The sequence below is a fragment of the Xenopus laevis genome, chromosome 7L (genome assembly GCF_017654675.1).
Source record: "Xenopus laevis strain J_2021 chromosome 7L, Xenopus_laevis_v10.1, whole genome shotgun sequence".
Lineage (NCBI taxonomy): Eukaryota > Metazoa > Chordata > Amphibia > Anura > Pipidae > Xenopus > Xenopus laevis.
In genome coordinates, this window is record NC_054383.1 from 3,617,859 (window position 1) to 3,637,852 (window position 19,994).

Genomic DNA, 19,994 nt, shown 5'->3' on the forward strand with positions numbered 1-19,994 from the left:
CTGGGCCAGGGACTGATGGGAATAATGTCTGTGCCACAAACACTGGGCAGGGTGGTTACTGGCAGCTCAGGGATGTTATGAAAACAGAGATATTTATGAATGGAAACTTTACGGGACACTGCCCAGGACTTTCTGTGTTTCTGTTTTGTAACGAGGAATGACCTCATCAGAAATAACGAGCTCGTCAGATAACATTACCCCCCAGGTGCCTCGCTGCACTGCTTTTCAAACAACAGCAGGTTCAATGAAACAGACACTTATTTCCTTCCCATAAATGGGAAAAGGTTTCTCTGAAGCCGAATTCCTGATCCTTCTTTATGTTATTGGCTCAGTGAAGTGCAGCAACTGTTGTGTTTCCCTTGTGCCCAACATGGCAATGCGAGGGTTAATAGACCTGAATCCAATGACCTGTTATAAAACCAGCAATTATCTATCTGCTGCACTCCATAGGCCAGGTGTGTAGCCTTTTCCATGAATTTTCTGCATAAATAAAAACCAGATTAAAAAATATTTTACCCACCAGCCACAGGGTGCTGGGAGTTACAACTGTTCCCTTATGATACACAATTCGACACAGTCCCCTGATGTCATAAATATAAATAAGAGATGAGGGTAAGGTTGCGGGGAGTCCCAGAGATGCTCCTTGTCATAACACTCCCTGCAGGGTCCCGTGTGTACAATAAGCAGCAGCAGGTTTAGACATATAAGGTTATTTAAAGGGATAGTTTATCCAAAAATGATGAACAGTTTGTTTATTCATCCACCTCACCTTCCTTTCTCAAACCCTCGGCTGCTGCTTTGTTTTATTCTTGGCTTATCTTCCCCTTTAATCCGGCTGCCAGAAGGTAAAGTAGCTCCATAAACATTGAAGTTTGTCTTTGTTGATACCTGAACCCCCTTCCCCCAACTGTTTAATAATAAATATTAAATGTAGATCTACAGCAGAGGGGAGTCTGTCCTAGTCCAGGCAACTGTCACATTTGTAGCACTATTTCCCCTTTAACCCCCTCTCTCTCACTGTACAATAAACACGGCTTGTGGCAGATTCCAGAGGAGCCGAGTCTCATTGATTCCCCCCCCCTGACACCAACGACATGTAGAGATAATGGGACGACAATCTGAGCATCAATAATCCCTGTGCCAGGGCTGCGGGTGCCACAGGGTTAATCACAGTGGTGGGGGGGGTCATCGGTTGTTAAATTTTCATTGACACGTCTCCTCTGTTCCAAAGCAGCCCTGTATGTTCTCTGTATGTTCCCTGCATGTTCTCTGTATGTTCCCTGTATGTTCTCTGTATGTTCCCTGTGTGTTCCCTGTGTGTTCCCTGCATGTTCTCTGTATGTTCTCTGTATGTTCCCTGTATGTTCTCTGTATGTTCCCTGTGTGTTCCCTGTGTGTTCCCTGCATGTTCTCTGTATGTTCTCTGTATGTTCCCTGTATCTTCTCTGTATGTCTCTGTATGTTCCCTGTATGTTCCCTGTATGTTCCCTGCATGTTCTCTGTATGTTCCCTGTATGTTCCCTGTATGCTCTCTGTATGTTCCCTGTGTGTTCCCTGCATGTTCTCTGTATGTTTCCAGTATGTTCCATGTATGTTCCCTGTATGTTCTCTGTATGTTCCCTGTATGTTCCCTGTATGTTCCATGCATGTTCTCTGTATGTTCCCTGTATGTTCCCTGTATGTTCTCTGTATGTTCCCTGTATGTTCCCTGTGTGTTCCCTGCATGTTCTCTGTATGTTCCCTGTATGTTCTCTGTATGTTCTCTGTATGTTCCCTGTATGTTCTGTGTATGTTCCCTTTATGTTCTCTGTATTTTCCCTGTATGTTCTCTGTATGTTCTGTGTATTTTCCCTGTATGTTTCCTTTATGTTCTGTGTATGTTTCCCGTATGTTCTCTGTAATTTCCTTGTATGTTTTCCGTATGTTCTCTGTATGTTCCCTGTATGTTCCGTGTATGTTCCATGTATTTTCCCTGTATGTTCTCAGTATGTTCCCTATATGTTCTCTGTATGTTCCGTGTATGCTCTGTGTATTTTCCCTGTATGTTCCTTGTATGTTCTATGTATTTTCCCTGTATGTTCTCTGTATGTTCCCTGTATATTCCATGTATGCTCTCTGTATGTTCCCTTTATGTTCTGTTTATGTTCCGTGAATGTTCTCGATATGTTCCCTGTATGATTCCTGTATGTTCTCTGTATTTCCCTGTATGTTCTCTGTATGTTCTCTGTATGGGTTTAGACATATAAGGTGATGCAAAGGTGACCTTTAATAATCCAAATGGCACTAGAGTAGCTGAAGCCAAAGGTGGGCACTGGAGTCTATCAGTTCCATCATCGGGGGGAGCTATGAGCCTTCCTTAAAGGGATACTGTCATGGGAATTTTTTTTTTTTTTAAACACATCAGTTAATAGTGCTGCTCCGGCAGAATTCTGCACTGAAATCCATTTCTCAAAAGAGCAAACAGATTTGTTGATATTCAATTTTGAAATCTGACATGGGGCTAGACATATTGTCAGTTTCCCAGCTGCCCCCAGTCATGTGACTTGTGCTCTGATAAACTTCAGTCACTCTTTACTGCTGTACTGCAAGTTGGACTTATCCCCCCTCCCTTTCCCCCCAGCAGCCAAACAACAGAACAATGGGAAGGTAACCAGATAGCAGCTCCCTAACACAATATAACAGCTGCCTGGTAGATCTAAGAACAGCACTCAATAGTAAAATCCAGGTCCCACTGAGACACATTCAGTTACATTGAGTAGGAGAAACAACAGCCTGCCAGAAAGCAGTTCCATCCTAAAGTGCTGGCTCTTTCTGAAATCACATGACCAGGCAAAATGAGCTGAGATGCACCTACACACCAATATTACAACTAAATACACTTGCTGCTTCAGGAATGACATTTTATATTGTACAGTGAATTATTTGCAGTGTAAACAGTGTCATTTAGAAATAAAAACTAAATCATAAAAATCATGACCGAATCTCTTTAACTTTTGTACTGGTAACAGCCGAATGATTTGACATCTGTTCAGCAGGGTCAGCGCCCCCCAGGGGACTCCAGTCCGGCAAGACCAGACCCTCAGACATCTGTTCAAGGACTGAACACAGACCCCCAGATCCTGCAGCTGAAAAGCAACACATGCCCCAATGAAATTATAAGGTCAACCTCTCTTTTTAGAAATCAATTACAAAGGCTCCTTGACTTCCATCCAGCCTGTGGCCCCGGGGCCCCACTTTATACAAACCTGACAATGAGCCCTGGGGTCTGACTGATCTGATGTCACTCAATAAGTTTAAACATGAGAATCCCCTGGGTGTCTGGGGAGTGTCACCGGCAATACAATGATCTCCCAATGCAAAACTGCCTGGGGGTTAGGAACCTACACAGACATTCTCATCCTGAGTAAGATTAATGTGTAAAGCAGCATCCGATTGTTTTATAGACTGAGAGTCAGGGGAATGTCATTCTCTGTGTCCAACAATATCATATACACACAGACAGTAAGTGTATAATATATAGACACCCCCATATCATATACACACAGACAGTAAGTGTATAATATATAGACACCCCCATATCATATACACACAGACAGTAACTGTATAATATATAGACACCCCCATATAATACACACACAGACAGTAACTGTATAATATATAGACACCCCCATATCATATACACACAGACAGTAACTGTATAATATATAGACACCCCATATCATACACACACAGACAGTAACTGTATAATATATAGACACCCCCCATATCATATACACACAGACAGTAACTGTATAATATATAGACACCCCCATATCATATACACACAGACAGTAAGTGTATAATATATAGACACCCCCATATCATATACACACAGACAGTAAGTGTATAATATATAGACACCCCCATATCATATACACACAGACAGTAAGTGTATAATATATAGACACCCCCAATATCATATACACACAGACAGTAAGTGTATAATATATAGACACCCCCCATATCATATACACACAGACAGTAACTGTATAATATATAGACACCCCCATATCATATACACACAGACAGTAACTGTATAATATATAGACACCCCCATATCATATACACACAGACAGTAACTGTATAATATATAGACACCCCCATATCATATACACACAGACAGTAAGTGTATAATATATAGACACCCCCATATCATATACACACAGACAGTAACTGTATAATATATAGACACCCCCATATCATATACACACAGACAGTAACTGTATAATATATAGACACCCCCATATCATATACACACAGACAGTAACTGTTATAATATATAGACACAGTGTCACCCCATATCATATACACACAGACAGTAACTGTATAATATATAGACACCCCCATATCATATACACACAGACAGTAACTGTATAATATATAGACACCCCCATATCATATACACACAGACAGTAACTGTATAATATATAGACACCCCCATATCATATACACACAGACAGTAAGTGTATAATATATAGACACCCCCATATCATATACACACAGACAGTAACTGTATAATATATAGACACCCCCATATCATATACACACAGACAGTAACTGTATAATATATAGACACCCCCATATCATACACACACAGACAGTAACTGTATAATATATAGACACCCCCATATCATATACACACAGACAGTAACTGTATAATATATAGACACCCCATATCATATACACACAGACAGTAAGTGTATAATATATAGACACCCCATATCATATACACACAGACAGTAAGTGTATAATATATAGACACCCCCATATCATATACACACAGACAGTAAGTGTATAATATATAGACACCCCCATATCATATACACACAGACAGTAAGTGTATAATATATAGACACCCCCATATCATATACACACAGACAGTAACTGTATAATATATAGACACCCCCATATCATATACACACAGACAGTAACTGTATAATATATAGACACCCCCATATCATATACACACAGACAGTAACTGTATAATATATAGACACCCCCATATCATATACACACAGACAGTAAGTGTATAATATATAGACACCCCCATATCATATACAACACAGACAGTAACTGTATAATATATAGACACCCCCATATCATATACACACAGACAGTAACTGTATAATATATAGACACCCCCATATCATATACACACAGACAGTAACTGTATAATATATAGACACAGTGTCACCCCATATCATATACACACAGACAGTAAACTGTATAATATATAGACACCCCCATATCATATACACACAGACAGTAACTGTATAATATATAGACACCCCCATATCATATACACACAGACAGTAAGTGTATAATATATAGACACCCCCATATCATATACACACAGACAGTAACTGTATAATATATAGACACCCCCATATCATATACACACAGACAGTAACTGTATAATATATAGACACCCCATATCATACACACACAGACAGTAACTGTATAATATATAGACACCCCCATATCATATACACACAGACAGTAACTGTATAATATATAGACACCCCATATCATATACACACAGACAGTAAGTGTATAATATATAGACACCCCCATATCATATACACACAGACAGTAAGTGTATAATATATAGACACCCCCATATCATATACACACAGACAGTAAGTGTATAATATATAGACACCCCCATATCATATACACACAGACAGTAAGTGTATAATATATAGACACCCCCATATCATATACACACAGACAGTAACTGTATAATATATAGACACCCCCATATCATATACACACAGACAGTAACTGTATAATATATAGACACCCCATATCATATACACACAGACAGTAACTGTATAATATATAGACACCCCCATATCATATACACACAGACAGTAAGTGTATAATATATAGACACCCCCATATCATATACACACAGACAGTAACTGTATAATATATAGACACCCCCATATCATATACACACAGACAGTAACTGTATAATATATAGACACCCCCATATCATATACACACAGACAGTAACTGTATAATATATAGACACAGTGTCACCCCCATATCATATAACACACAGACAGTAACTGTATAATATATAGACACCCCCATATCATATACACACAGACAGTAACTGTATAATATATAGACACCCCCATATCATATACACACAGACAGTAACTGTATAATATATAGACACCCCCATATCATATACACACAGACAGTAACTGTATAATATATAGACACCCCCATATCATATACACACAGACAGTAACTGTATAATATATAGACACCCCCATATAATATACACACAGACAGTAACTAACCTATTCTGCGGAGCAAATGAACAGGAATGTTTACAGTCACCATCAAGTGGTGGAAGATGGTATTGCAGCACAGGTGATAGTGAAAGTCAATGACTTCACACAAAACAGGAGACAATTACTTATTACATTTTAAAGAAACCGTAAAAGATATCAAATATAAATGAACCGAGCAAAGCCGGAATAATTTGAATTTTGTGAGTGTGAATTGTCCCTTTAGGACAGGGGGACCCACCTTGCAGACTCTGGTACATGCTCCAGTAGATCCGCAGACAGTTCTTCTCCTTCTTCATTCCCCTCTTGCAGCGACAGTTGTACAGCGACTTTTGTTTGAGCGCTTCGGTGACGTTTTTACACTCATCCTTGGCTTCCAGGCCGATCACTTTGCTGAAGTTGCTCTCCTTGCCCGCAACGCACTGCCTGAGCGTCCGGTACTTAGCGCTGCACTCCGGCTCCTTCAGGCACTGCTCGCTGGCTTTAACGCAATCCAATCGCTCGACCGGGGGCAATCGCCTCACCTCTGCCGCCAGCAAGGCATCTACAAGGGCACAGGAGGGGAATAGTGAGACATGATCTCAGCAGGACATATATATATCTTTTATTATTGAGCTGCTGGGGAAACTACAACTCCCAGAATTCCCTGAAGGCCATAAACTGTTACAGATGCCTGCCTTACCCAGAAAAGCTCGATACTAAAAACTGAATATACTATTGCCTTCACACAAAACAGAAAGAACCATAATATGGAAAATAGGAGAACAGATCCATATTCCTTAGAGCTGACAGTCTAATTGAGGAGTGGGAGGCACAAGGGAAATGTAAGGATAGTTATGGTTATGGGTTCAATTGTTGCCTCAGCTATTAATGACCACTTACTGTAAATAAGGCACCACAAATTAGAGTGTAAGCTCTTTGCAACAGCCCTTAGAATGTTGTACACATAGGAAAGTAGAGAGAAATAGCAAAACACCTAGAGGCAGTTCCAATATTCAATATATAGTGGGGTAACAAGGTCCCTACAACTCCTGTTCAAGTTTTGCAGCTGCCAAAGCATGTCCCCCATTATTAGCTAAAAGAAGCAGCTTCCCCTCTCTAGTGAACCTCCTCGGGATCAGGCCCCCAGAACAGTGGTACCCCTGTGTTATTATTATCTAACATTTACATATACTGCAGTTCTACAGAAAGATAATACAACATTGCCACCAGTGGAGCTTGCAATCTAACTCACAATCACACACACTAGGGTCAGTTGTATGAACCCCGTGATTTAAACATCCCCAACCTCTACACCAGCAAATTCTTCATCTGAGACTCTGTATAGACCTAAATCCCTATTGTATTCCTGGTGTAAATTGGTCATTCTGCATGTTCAACAAATAGACTCATTTATTGTACAGTGCTGCGGAATATATTGGAGCTTTATACATACATGTTTTTATTATTAATACTAATAATTATAATAATTTCGGATTTGTTGCCCCATATTGCAGTTTCCATACACTTATAAGGGGAAAGATTGAATCATTTGTGCCCATAAAGTCCCTGCCCTCTGCACCCCCAGCAGATACACCCCTATAGCTACACCCCTATAGATACACCCCCTGCACCAGTGTCGGACTGGCCCACCGGGCTACCAGGAAAACTCCCAGTGGGCCCAGGTGTCAGTGGCCTCTTGCTTCTAAACATTTGGACTATTTCATGGTCATTCCCTGTTTCTTTATGGGGAAAAGATCCATAATAATGGAAGAATAAAGTTAGTAGATATAAAAGACTAGGAGAATAAAGAGGATGAGTGAGAAAAGGAGGAATAATAGTTTGGTAAGTGGGCCCATGGGCTACGGTCTTATGGTGGGCCCCCTGGCATCCCAGTCAGACACTGCCCTGCACCCCCAAAAGATACACCCCTATAGATACACCCCCTGCATCCCCAATAGATACACTCCTATAGATACACCCCCTGCATCCCCAATAGATACACCCCTATAGATACACCCCCTGCATCCCCAATAGATACACTCCTATAGATACACCCCCTGCATCCCCAATAGATACACTCCTATAGATACACCCCCTGCATCCCCAATAGATACACTCCTATAGATAAACCCCCTGCATCCCCAATAAATACACCCCTATAGATACACCCCCTGCAGATACACCCCCAGCAGATACACCCCTATAGATACACCCCAGCAGATACACCCCTATAGCTACACCCCAGCAGATACACCCCTATAGATACACCCCCTGCAGATACACCCCTATAGCTACACCCCAGCAGATACACCCCTATAGCTACACCCCCTGCAGATACAACCCTATAGATACACCCCAGCAGATACACCCCTATAGATACACCCAAGCAGATACACCCCCTGCATCCCCAATAGATACACCCCTATAGATACACCCCTATAGTTACACCGCAGCAGATACACATGACACAATAAAAGCCGTATTATCAGATACATGAGCCGGCAGTTAGGCGTGTGATGCATGAAAGGGTTAATGGATAATGTTTTGTGTTGAGCGCCCCATTGCCCCCTCGCCTGGGGAAGGACAAACACATTAGATTGTGGGAGCGGTGCCACGTGACCAGACTAATATTAAGAGCAAACAGTGAGTAACTCTCCCCACCCAGTAGTACAGACAGTGTTGTGCTTCTACTTAATATTTATCCACTGAATTCGCTAAAAACAAACACCCAGCCCCAAAGGGCACCCCACCAGCTGTGCCCCCAGCACTCAAAGGGTTACACTTTAATTCTTATAATTAAAACTCAGTGTTGGGACGATGCAGAACATGTTTGTGTCTATATGTCCGGGTGACTCGGTGGGGGCACAACAAATAAGAGCAATGAGATAAGCAGCACCCATTCAGCTCAGCACCCACTAGACTTCCCGCTGCACCCAAACAACAAGTTCTTTGTGTCTGTACAAGAGACTGGAGTCCAACACTGGGCAACCAGCCACCCTGGGCTCATGGGCACCGGCTCAATCAGGAATATTAGCTGAGTACATTCATTATACTGACCCAGATCAACATATATATATAATATACTGCATTATATCCCTTTATTATCTCTATGGCACGTGTGATAGATACACTGGGTATAGTGTCACCTCTATATCTATAACACACTATATAGGGTCTATATGAGTCTGATACACTGGGTATAGTGACTGTGTCACCTTTATACTCTATATAACACACTATATAGGGTCTATATGAGTCTGATACACTGGGTATATCTCTGTATATAACATCTATATCTATAGCGCCTGGGTCTGTTGATGTGAATATATAGTGAATAATACACTTGATATAATATAACCTATAACTGTATATTTGTGTAGCACATGGGAGAGATCCAGTGGATACAGAGAAGCCATAACCGGTACAATGCGCAGCACTTGGGTCTGTTGCGATAGTTGCACAGTCGGTGGATACAGAACAGAACTCACCGCCGGTTCTCCCTCAGTAGCTCAGTCTGACACAAGGGGCCCCGCGCTTAGTTTATGGGGCGAGTAGACGCAGTGTAAATACACAACTGAGCGCTTGTTGTTACACATTCAGGACTTGTAAATACACAGAAATGAGAGAAACCGCGTAACGTTGTCAGGTTCCATTGTGACATCGCTGCGCAGTGTGAGAGCAGTTATTCCCCTCTATGCGCTAATGTAAATACAGCATTGCGTCCGGCCACAAGATTTATATAAATTAAGGGGAATTAATATCGAGACACAGGGAAGGGCAGACACAGACTCACAGTCGCTCGATACATTGTGACATCGGACTCAGCACTGTTGTTCTATATTCGGGATATTAGGGGAAATATATGGAGTTTACTGGCAGTTCTCATATAGATATTCCATTACAAACACCCAGCTCTGTCTTCTTACACTTAAATAGCCAAATAATCACAGACACCCACGGGTCGCACGTTCTGATCGCTCAGTCTCCAACTCTATTCACTGACACTGGACTTTGTAGTCGGTGACTTTGTTCTACTGTAGCCAGTCCCGTTATACTCCCAGCTCTCCCCCTGTCCTGAAAGGTTTCTCATCTGGATCTGGTCTTTATAATACACTGAAGTACCGACTCCCGACCCAGTTGTACCCACTGCCCACCCGACACCTAAACCAACTTCTACCCACAGTGCCACAGACACCTGATTCCCGACCCAACATGTACCAACCCCAAATAAACCTCACGAGCCTGAGCTCACACTATATGTCCTATAGAGAAACCTGAGCAGCGGGATCTAACTTGTAGTCACAGTCCGTGAGACTTGACCCACAGAGCCACATTGTACCTGAGCCAGACCCACAATGTGCCCAGAGGACCCGGAGACCTGACTTCTACCTATAGAACCATCAAATCCGATTCAGACTGTATGAGGCATAAAAACCCCAATTACACCCCATGTACTGACCCTTCATGTACCACAGTCACTGACCCATCCTGTGATAAGAAAGTTCTGTGCCCAAAGCTGCACATTTAGTTTTTATCTTCTTACCCAGCCAATCAGAACCCACACACAGACCCACACATGCCCTTCAGCTGGTGCCCAACACTTACCCATTAAAGGCAACACCAAGTAGAGGGTGACATGGAACATGGTGATGGGCAGGGACAGGTGCCAAGGAAAGATCAGGTGCCACTGACTCTCCCCAAAATTCAGCTCAGACAGTAACAAGTATCCCCAGAGTTTCATCCAGACCCACAAAGTCCATATCCACAGGGCACAGAAGTCAGATCCAAGATTAGGAGCAGCCTGGCACCACCATCCAGGGACTGGCACACTGACTGGCACAGGGGTATTAAATCCCAAATACTCTCCCACAGCCCAGGAGCCTCAGAGAAGCACAAAACCCAAATCAGGGAGCGGATTCCAGAGCAGAAATCAAAGCCAAGAAAAAAAAGGAGAAGCCGCAGAGTCAACAACAGCCCGAAACAGCCCGAGAGCGCCCGAAACAGCAGCGACCGGAGATCCGAGTGAGCGACCAGCAGCAGCTTCTGTGCGGAGAGAGTGAGAGTCGGACACTGACAGAGGCACAGGGGGGAGGGGAGGGGGAGGTTTGGGGTTGGGGGGAGGAGGCTTATGCTTCATACAATGAGGGTAAGGGGAGCTTTGGTGCAGTGGAAGGGCATTGTCATACCAGGACTCATCTCACTGTGGGGGGCACTGAATTGAGAGAGATCGGTCCCGACCAGAGGGAGAATGTGTGGAGCCCCTGCGATATCAATTTTACCCCCTTAACCCTCAGCTATTGCTGCTAATTCATCTGTAGGTGCAGGAACGTATTGGGGGACATTCAGCCATAGTCCCATGAATATCTAGGGCAGCAGATAAATGTTCACCCCAAATCTCAACATAACTGACTTTTACCTGAGCCTTTAGGGGTGTGTCTAAGAGAGAATATATATTATACTCACCCCAAATCTCCCTCTAATTGACCCCTGCCACTGCTCCAGGAACCCCCCAGTTTGGGAAGCTCTGGTCTATAGTAAAGACTGTTCTGCATGATTGTCTGGGGTGCAACTCTGTACAAGCGAGTAGTGATGGGCGAATAAATTCGCCAGACGAGAATTCGCAGCGAATTTGCAAAACTGACACGAAAATTCGCAGGCATCAAAAAAAAGTCGTTTGCGTCAAAACCGTCACGCGTCAACATTATTCTGACGCCCATTGACTTTAACACCGGCGTCAAAATTCGAGTTTTGTGAATTTTTAGCCGTTTCGCGAATTTCATGGGGAAATTTGCAAATTTTTTGGCGAATCAAAACTGGACAAATTCGCCCATCACTATAAGGGAGGGTTATCTTTGTACATCTGACGGAATGGGAATATTCCTGTAAATAAAGGACATTTCTGAGGCCGGGCCCATTAGCTGCACAAACAGAGACTGGGGAACTGAATAGGGAAGAGCTGGAATTGGAACAGATCTGTATCTCTCCCATTATATCCCAGTATCCCGGCCTCCCAGCAGGAGCTTAATTACACTCAATGTATCAGAGCAGAAGCCTTAATAGGATGTTTCCCCCAAGGACCCCGGCCCCTTCTTTATACAAAGGGTTTTCGGATTGATGTTTAGACCTTTCCATATGTTTTGTGTCTGGAGTTTCTCTTTTCCCAAAAGGGATTAAGGTTAAAGTTTCTCCAAATGAATTCAGACTTTATGTTTAGGGTCCTCAGTCCCCCCTGAGGTTTTAGGGGGAAGAGCCAAGGTACAGACCTAATCAGCAATGGAATAAATCCTTATATATGTGTGGGTAACCGGGACAGATCTGGGGCTCCACCTGCTGGACAAGTGACAGTATTACATTAATGAGGATCTGCAAAGATGTCGGTTTCTTTTCCTGGGGACACAAAAAAAACTCAAGTTGTGCTTGATAAAGTAAATAATGCCTGAAACAGTGATTTATAGTAGTAATTAGGGGGACAGCCATTCAAGCACAGGATACACAGTAGATAACAGATAAGTACTACTATAGTTTATATAAACAAGCTGCTGTGTAGCCATGGGGGCAGCCATTCAAGCACAGGATACACAGTAGATAACAGATAGTACTCTATAGTTTATATAAACAAGCTGCTGTGTAGCCATGGGGGCAGCCATTCAAGCACAGGATACTCAGTAGATAACAGATAAGTACTACTATAGTTTATATAAACAAGCTGCTGTGTAGCCATGGGGGCAGCCATTCAAGCACAGGATACACAGTAGATAACAGATAAGTACTACTATAGTTTATATAAACAAGCTGCTGTGTAGCCATGGGGGCAGCCATTCAAGCACAGGATACTCAGTAGATAACAGATAAGTACTACTATAGTTTATATAAACAAGCTGCTGTGTAGCCATGGGGGCAGCCATTCAAGCACAGGATACACAGTAGATAACAGATAAGTACTACTATAGTTTATATAAACAAGCTGCTGTGTAGCCATGGGGGCAACCATTCAAGCACAGGATACACAGTAGATAACAGATAAGTACAACTATAGTTTATATAAACAAGCTGCTGTGTAGCCATGGGGGCAGCCATTCAAGCACAGGATACACAGTAGATAACAGATAAGTACTACTATAGTTTATATAAACAAGCTGCTGTGTAGCCATGGGGCTTGTTTATATAAACTATAGTAGTACTTATCTGTTATCTACTGAGTATCCTGTGCTTGAATGGCTGCCCCCATGGCTACACAGCAGCTTGTTTATATAAACTATAGTAGTACTTATCTGTTATCTACTGTGTATCCTGTGCTTGAATGGCTGCCCCATGGCTACACAGCAGCTTGTTATATATAACTATAGTAGTACTTATCTGTTATCTACTGTGTATCCTGTGCTTGAATGGCTGCCCCCATGGCTACGCAGCAGCTTGTTTATATAAACTATAGTAGTACTTATCTGTTATCTACTGTGTATCCTGTGCTTGAATGGCTGGCCCCATGGCTACACAGCAGCTTGTTTATATAAACTATAGTAGTACTTATCTGTTATCTACTGTGTAGATTTTCTGAAGCAAACACCCCAGTTTTACCAGTGCAGGGCAACACTACATTATATTTTTATTACTTTAAAACACACTAGTTTTTTGATGTTACTGTTCCTTTAAGCCCATATAGAACTAATATGTGAGTCCATTACCTTTAACCCTTTGTGCTGTTTTTTAATTTGTGTTCTGAACCTGTCACTATAGACACTCCTTCTGCATAAGGAATAAAGATTTCTGTACATTCATAAACCTTGGCCGTCGCTCCAATAATGGGGCCTTTCCTTACTTTTGGTAATAGTTGGGGCTCTGCTAAGTTAATTAGTAGTTGGTAATGATTACGGATAGTTGGATCCTGCTAAGTTAGTAGTTACTCATGATTACTAGTGATGGGCGAATTAGTCCTGAAATTCGCAAAACAGCGAAAAATTTGTGAAATGCATTGAAGTCAATGGGCGTCAAAATAATTTTAACGTGCGTCAATTTCGACGTCCGAGACATTTGTTATTTGCGCGCCTATTTTGGGCAAATGCATTAAGTCAATGGGCGTCCGAATAATTTTTATGCGCGACAATGTTTATGAGCGTAACTATTCTGATGTGTGGCCACATTTTTTCTGCGCAGCAGATTTTTCACTGGCGAATTTTTGCGAAAGTTTTGCGAATTTATTCACCGGATTTCGAATGGCAGAAATTCACTGCGAATTCGCGCCTGCCAAATCTATTTGCCCATAACTAATGATTACTGATAGTGGCCCTGAGCAGAAACACCTATAGATGTGGGGGGAGCCAGGCAACAGGAATATGATTATATGTGGATCTCCTATAATGGATTTGTATAACTAATATTTATTAGAATAATTGCAATAGTAAAAGGGAAGGTTCGGGGGTTGTAATTAGGGGGGCTGAAGAGATAAGCTGCGGGGGGGGGGGTAGGAAGGAGTTCGGGGGTTGAGTGAGGAGGAGAAATCCCAGGGGGGATCTGGGGTGTTTCATTCATTACAGAACAGGAAAGCCTGAGGGTGCGACGGGGTAACGAGGACACGAGGATAAAGCGAGAGATACAGTTACACGAGGAAATGAAACCCTCACTGTATTCTATGAAGAGTCAGAGGCTGGGTGTGTCCCAGTGCAACTGCCATACTATACTATATATATATACAGCTAAATGCCCACTATCCCCTGACTGCCACCTTCCTGGCCAGTATCTCAGTTCTCATCCCACTAGTAAAACTACAAATCCCAGCTGATTGCCTGAAAATGAGATACTGCCCCTCCTCCCCACTCACATCAGACTAATTATATAATATTAAATGACCAATTATGTGCGGCCGCTTCCCCTTTAACCTTCTGAATGTCAAGGAGGGAGCGGGTCCCCTGTATTGTGTCGGCAAAGAGCAAATTAGGGGAATGAGGAGCCGGTTGTGCAGAGATCCCCGTCCCCTCCCGACTCTCTCACCATCTGCCCAGAGAAGCTCCATATGTTCCTCTGTTTGTTCAAGAGAAATTCCAGATTCACTGTCTGTGTCACAGGCTGGAGGGAGGTGCCCACATACCCTGGCACCCGCTGTACTGTCACTGCTGAACTGGAACTTACATTCTCCTTATTCTGATAACTGCAGTCAAGTTGGGCTATAGGTTCTTGTAATACCTACTCTCTTCATCTTGTCCTACTGTCTCCATCTTGACCTACTGTCTCCATCTTGTCCTACTGTCTCCATCTTGTCCTACTGTCTCCATCGTGTCCTACTGTCTCCATCTTGTCCTACTGTCTCATCTTGTCCTACTGTCTCCATCTTCTCCATCTTGTCCTACTGTCTCCATCTTCTCCATTTTGCCCTAAGGTCTCCATCTTGCCCTACTGTCTCCATCTTGTTAAGCAATAGCAAATAACAGCAGCATGATGATAATACTTCAAATATATTCTCTTCATTTGATTTCTGGTGCAATGAGGGTACTGTCTCCATCTTGCCCTACTGTCTCCATCGTGTCCTACTGTCTCCATCTTGTCCTACTGTCTCCATCTTTCCCTACTGTCTTCATCTTGTCCTACTGTCTCCATCTTGTCCTACTGTCTCCATCTTGTCCTACTGTCTCCATCTTGCCCTACTGTCTCCATCTTGCCCTACTGTCTCCATCTTGTCTTACTGTCTCCATCGTGTCCTACTGTCTCCATCTTTCCCTACTGTCTCCATCTTGTCCTACTGTCTCCATCTTTCCCTACTGTCTCCATCTTGTCCTACTGTCTCCATCTTTCCCTACTGTCTCCATCGTGTCCTACTGTCTCCATCTTTCCCTACTGTCTCCATCGTGTCCTACTGTCTCCATCTTTCCCTACTGTCTCCATCTTGTCCTACTGTCTCCATCTTTCCCTACTGTCTCCATCTTGCCCTACTGTCTCCATCTTGTCCTACTGTCTCCATCTTGTCTTACTAAGTCTAAAATAAACTGCACTCGATATGCCAGTTTTTGAAAGTATTTCCATGGCAGAACAATGCTGCAGATTCAAACTTTTTCTTTGTTTTATATATTATATTTTATTAGATTATTATTATGATATTATGTGGCCTTTTACTGCCATTATCATAGGGGGTCAAATTAAATTGAAGGTGAAGTTGTATTAGTCAGTTCAGCCAATAGCAGCCTGCCATCAGGAGAGAAACTGTAAGTGCCAGTTAGTCATGTAAGTGCCAGTCATTGCTTCCAAATAACGGGCAGATAAATAAAATAATTTTCGTAAAAAAGAGGAAATAAGCAGAGAAATTATTCGGATCCATCCTAAACCCCGCCTCCTGCGATATGTAATAAGCAGCGGATTCCCAAGCAGTTAATTATGCTCCAGTTATTCAGACAATGCTCTTAATTAGGCAGATACTCCCAGCAGGGTGTAACCCCTCTAGTAGAATGGGATCCATATGGAAAACAAACTCCCTGGCACAGATGTTCATGCCCCTGCCACCCCATTGCACCAGAAATCAAAAGAAGTGAATATATTTGCATTATTATCATTATGTCGCTGTTATTTGCTATTGCTTAACTTTCGGTTCAAACCCTTTCCCATCCCCCCTTCCTTCTGGCAAAGGCATGGTTGCTGTGGTCAGTTACCCTAGCAACAAGGCAACCGTTTATTTACCAACCTGGAGCATAGCAGAACAAACAGGCTAATTAAAAAAAAATGAATTAGAAGATAATTGACAATAATTCCAAGATTGTTTTAGATTGCCCAAGGCTCTAGGGGCAGGGGGCAGCTGGGACTATTTAGGGGATATTGTTAATCAGAGTTGGAAAGATTCTCGAGAGAAGATCAAATTCGTCCCCAAACACAGGAACAAAAGAGGGAAATGTTGCTAAAATGTTCTTGGGTGGTTTTTATGTTACAGTGAAAGTCTATCCGGGAATTTGCTCCTTCTTATCCCCCCAGGGGGCCGGATTCCGGAAACTCCTCACACACGCAGGGCGGCTTCTATTACCAGCACAGCCGGATTTGTCAAGGGCACAGGTGCAAAGTTTAGTTGTGTTCAGGGTCTGGGAAAGCAGTCTTTGTTTAGCAATGGTTACTGAACTACTGTCCCCACTTGTCCTACTGTCTCCATCTTGCCCTACTGTCTCCATCTTGTCCTACTGTCTCCATCTTGCCCTACTGTCTCCATCTTGTCCTACTGTCTCCATCTTGTCCTACTGTCTCTATCTTGCCCTACTGTCTCCATCTTGTCCTACTGTCTCCATCTTGCCCTACTGTCTCCATCTTGTCCGACTGTCTCCATCTTGCCCTACTGTCTCCATTTTGTCCTACTGTCTCCATCTTGTCCTACTGTCTCTATCTTGCCCTACTGTCTCCATCTTGTCCTACTGTCTCCATCTTGTCCTACTGTCTCCATCTTGTCCTACTGTCTCCATCTTGCCCTACTGTCTCCATCTTGTCCGACTGTCTCCATCTTGCCCTACTGTCTCCTTCTTTCCTTTACTGTCTCCATCTTGTCCTACTGTCTCTATATTGCCACACTGTCTCCATTTTATCCTAGTGTTTCAATCTTGTCCTACTGTCCCCATCTTGCCCTACTGTCTCCATCTTGTCCTACTGTCTCCATCTTGTCCTATTGTCTCCATCTTGTCCTACTGTCTTCATCTTCTCCATCTTGTCCTACTGTCTCCATCTTGTCCTACTGTCTCCATCATGCCCAATATTTTCATTTGCACCACTGGACAACTGCCCTACCATAGTATGACTAATGACCCGACAGTTAGTGCCTACAACTATTGCTTTGTGGGGACCTCTCTGAGTAGAACCCAGGGTTATGGCTCCTACGAACTCCTCTGTAAATTGGTGGCTCTGTATCTATAGAGGGGAAGATGTAAAAAGCAAGACTGGATAAGATGAAGACAAGATGTTCTGCAGCAGCTGATCTCTTGGTGTGCTGAGTGATGGGTTCCCAGAGCCAGGGTGTGAGTTTGGATTTAGTAATATCCCCTGCAGTTTAACAAGCACAGGTGCCCTATTGAAAGCAGAGAGACCCTTTTAATTCCCAAACTCGGAACAGCTGATGTGGCATTGGTGGTTGGAAAAGTAAACCCCCCCCCTCGTGGTACTGTATCTCTTATAGACAGATTAGTGGGGTTTATGACTTATTTTATTCATGTATTGCACAGAGCTCAGTGGTTTTTTTTGCACTTCTGCTGCTAAATGACTCAAAGGCATCTCTGGGCAGCAGTGCTGTAAATTTACTACATGTTCCATCACTCCTATAAGAATTTATTGCTCCCTATGTCACTAGACCATCCCTTTAATGAGCCTGAACTTCTTCTCTTTTACACGACCCTCATCAATTTCCTCTGGTTCAACTACAGTAAAAACGAGGCCTGCGCAGCCCAGGGGGGTTGATGAAGCACATGTAGATCTAGATATATATATATTTAGTTGGCTACTTTATCAACTTTCCGCCCAGAATGACACAGAAAAGCGAGAAGTTGAGGGAACGTTTCTGTCTTTCCCAGCTCCGGATGTTCCACCGATCCAGATGGCTTGTTTATTTTAATGGGCCCGGAGGTATTGATTTCACTTCATATTTATTCATTTTATTCCTGCAATATGGTACCGGTCCTGCTCCTGGTATGGGGGTGAGATAAACAGATGCAGCCTCCAGACCACGTTATTGTACCAGCGCAGAGTCGGGGTGTCAGGGGCCCCTTCCAAGAGGGAGGAGCTTGCTCTGAACATGACAAGTGCAGGGGGTCAGGGAGATGTACGTGAAGGTCCCTGGGTCCCCAGAGTGTCTGGGAAAGCAGATGGTACAAGGGCCACAGCTTGGATCTTTCCTCTGCCTTTATCTTTGTTCTATTGAGATTTAAAAGGAATATGAGAAAGTGATAGACAGGCTGAGCGTCTCCAAGCCAACCAGAATTAACTTCATGTCTGCTCTGGCCCCATACACTCAATCTTCTTCAAGTGAATCTCCTGTAGGTAACAGACCTCCCCTACATCACATATTACTGATATCTGTACTTAAAGGGGAAGTAATCCAACCAATCATTTCATTTTCAAACTTAGCACCGTTGCAACTGCCAGCCGGATTGTTGGGCTCCACTGTTAAATGAACATTTAGTAACCCAGAGACAATTTGCGTTTGGTTTCCATTTTTTATTATTTGTGGTTTTTGAGTTATTTAGCTTTTTATTCAGCAGCTCTCCAGTTTGCAATTTCAGCCGTCTGGTTGCTAGGATTCAAATTGCCCTAGCAACCATGCACAGATTTGAAAAAGAGACTGGAATATGAATAGGAGAGGGAATGAATAGAAAGATGAGGAAGAAAAAGTTTGTAGCCTTGCAGATAATATGTTTTTAGCTGGAAAGAGTCAGAAGAAGGAGGAAAATAATTAAAAAACTATAAAAAAAAAAAAAAAATAAACAATGAAGGCTAAAGGAAAAGTTGGTGAGAAATGGTCATTTTATAACATACTAAAATCAATCAATACCCCTTTAAGGGGCAAGTGCTATTTGCAGGCTCATGGTGCAAATACTGTTGACTTTGCACTTTTCTAGCCTCAGAAATGAGATTTACAGGGAACTTATATCCTATAGATTGCAAGTGATCAGAGACCTCATTTACAGACTCTGTGGGTGCAAGTGCTGGGTGCAAGTGCTGGGT

The 19,994-nt window shown here is 42.8% G+C and overlaps 1 protein-coding gene across 2 annotated transcripts in view; it reads right to left on the bottom strand.

Annotated features, from left to right (window-relative positions):
- LOC108696016 (GDNF family receptor alpha-1) overlaps positions 1 to 11,393 on the bottom strand; it is an 89,153-nt gene extending 77,760 nt beyond the window's left edge. For both annotated transcript variants that reach the window (XM_018224991.2, XM_018224990.2), the window contains exons 1-2: positions 10,932 to 11,393; positions 6,586 to 6,888 (exon numbers count right to left, since the gene is read on the bottom strand). In XM_018224991.2, coding sequence (XP_018080480.1) covers positions 6,586 to 6,888; positions 10,932 to 11,067 — 439 coding nt within the window. In that variant the 5' untranslated portion in view covers positions 11,068 to 11,393. The remainder of the gene's footprint in view (positions 1 to 6,585; positions 6,889 to 10,931) is intronic.
- Between the last annotated feature and the right edge of the window lie 8,601 nt (positions 11,394 to 19,994).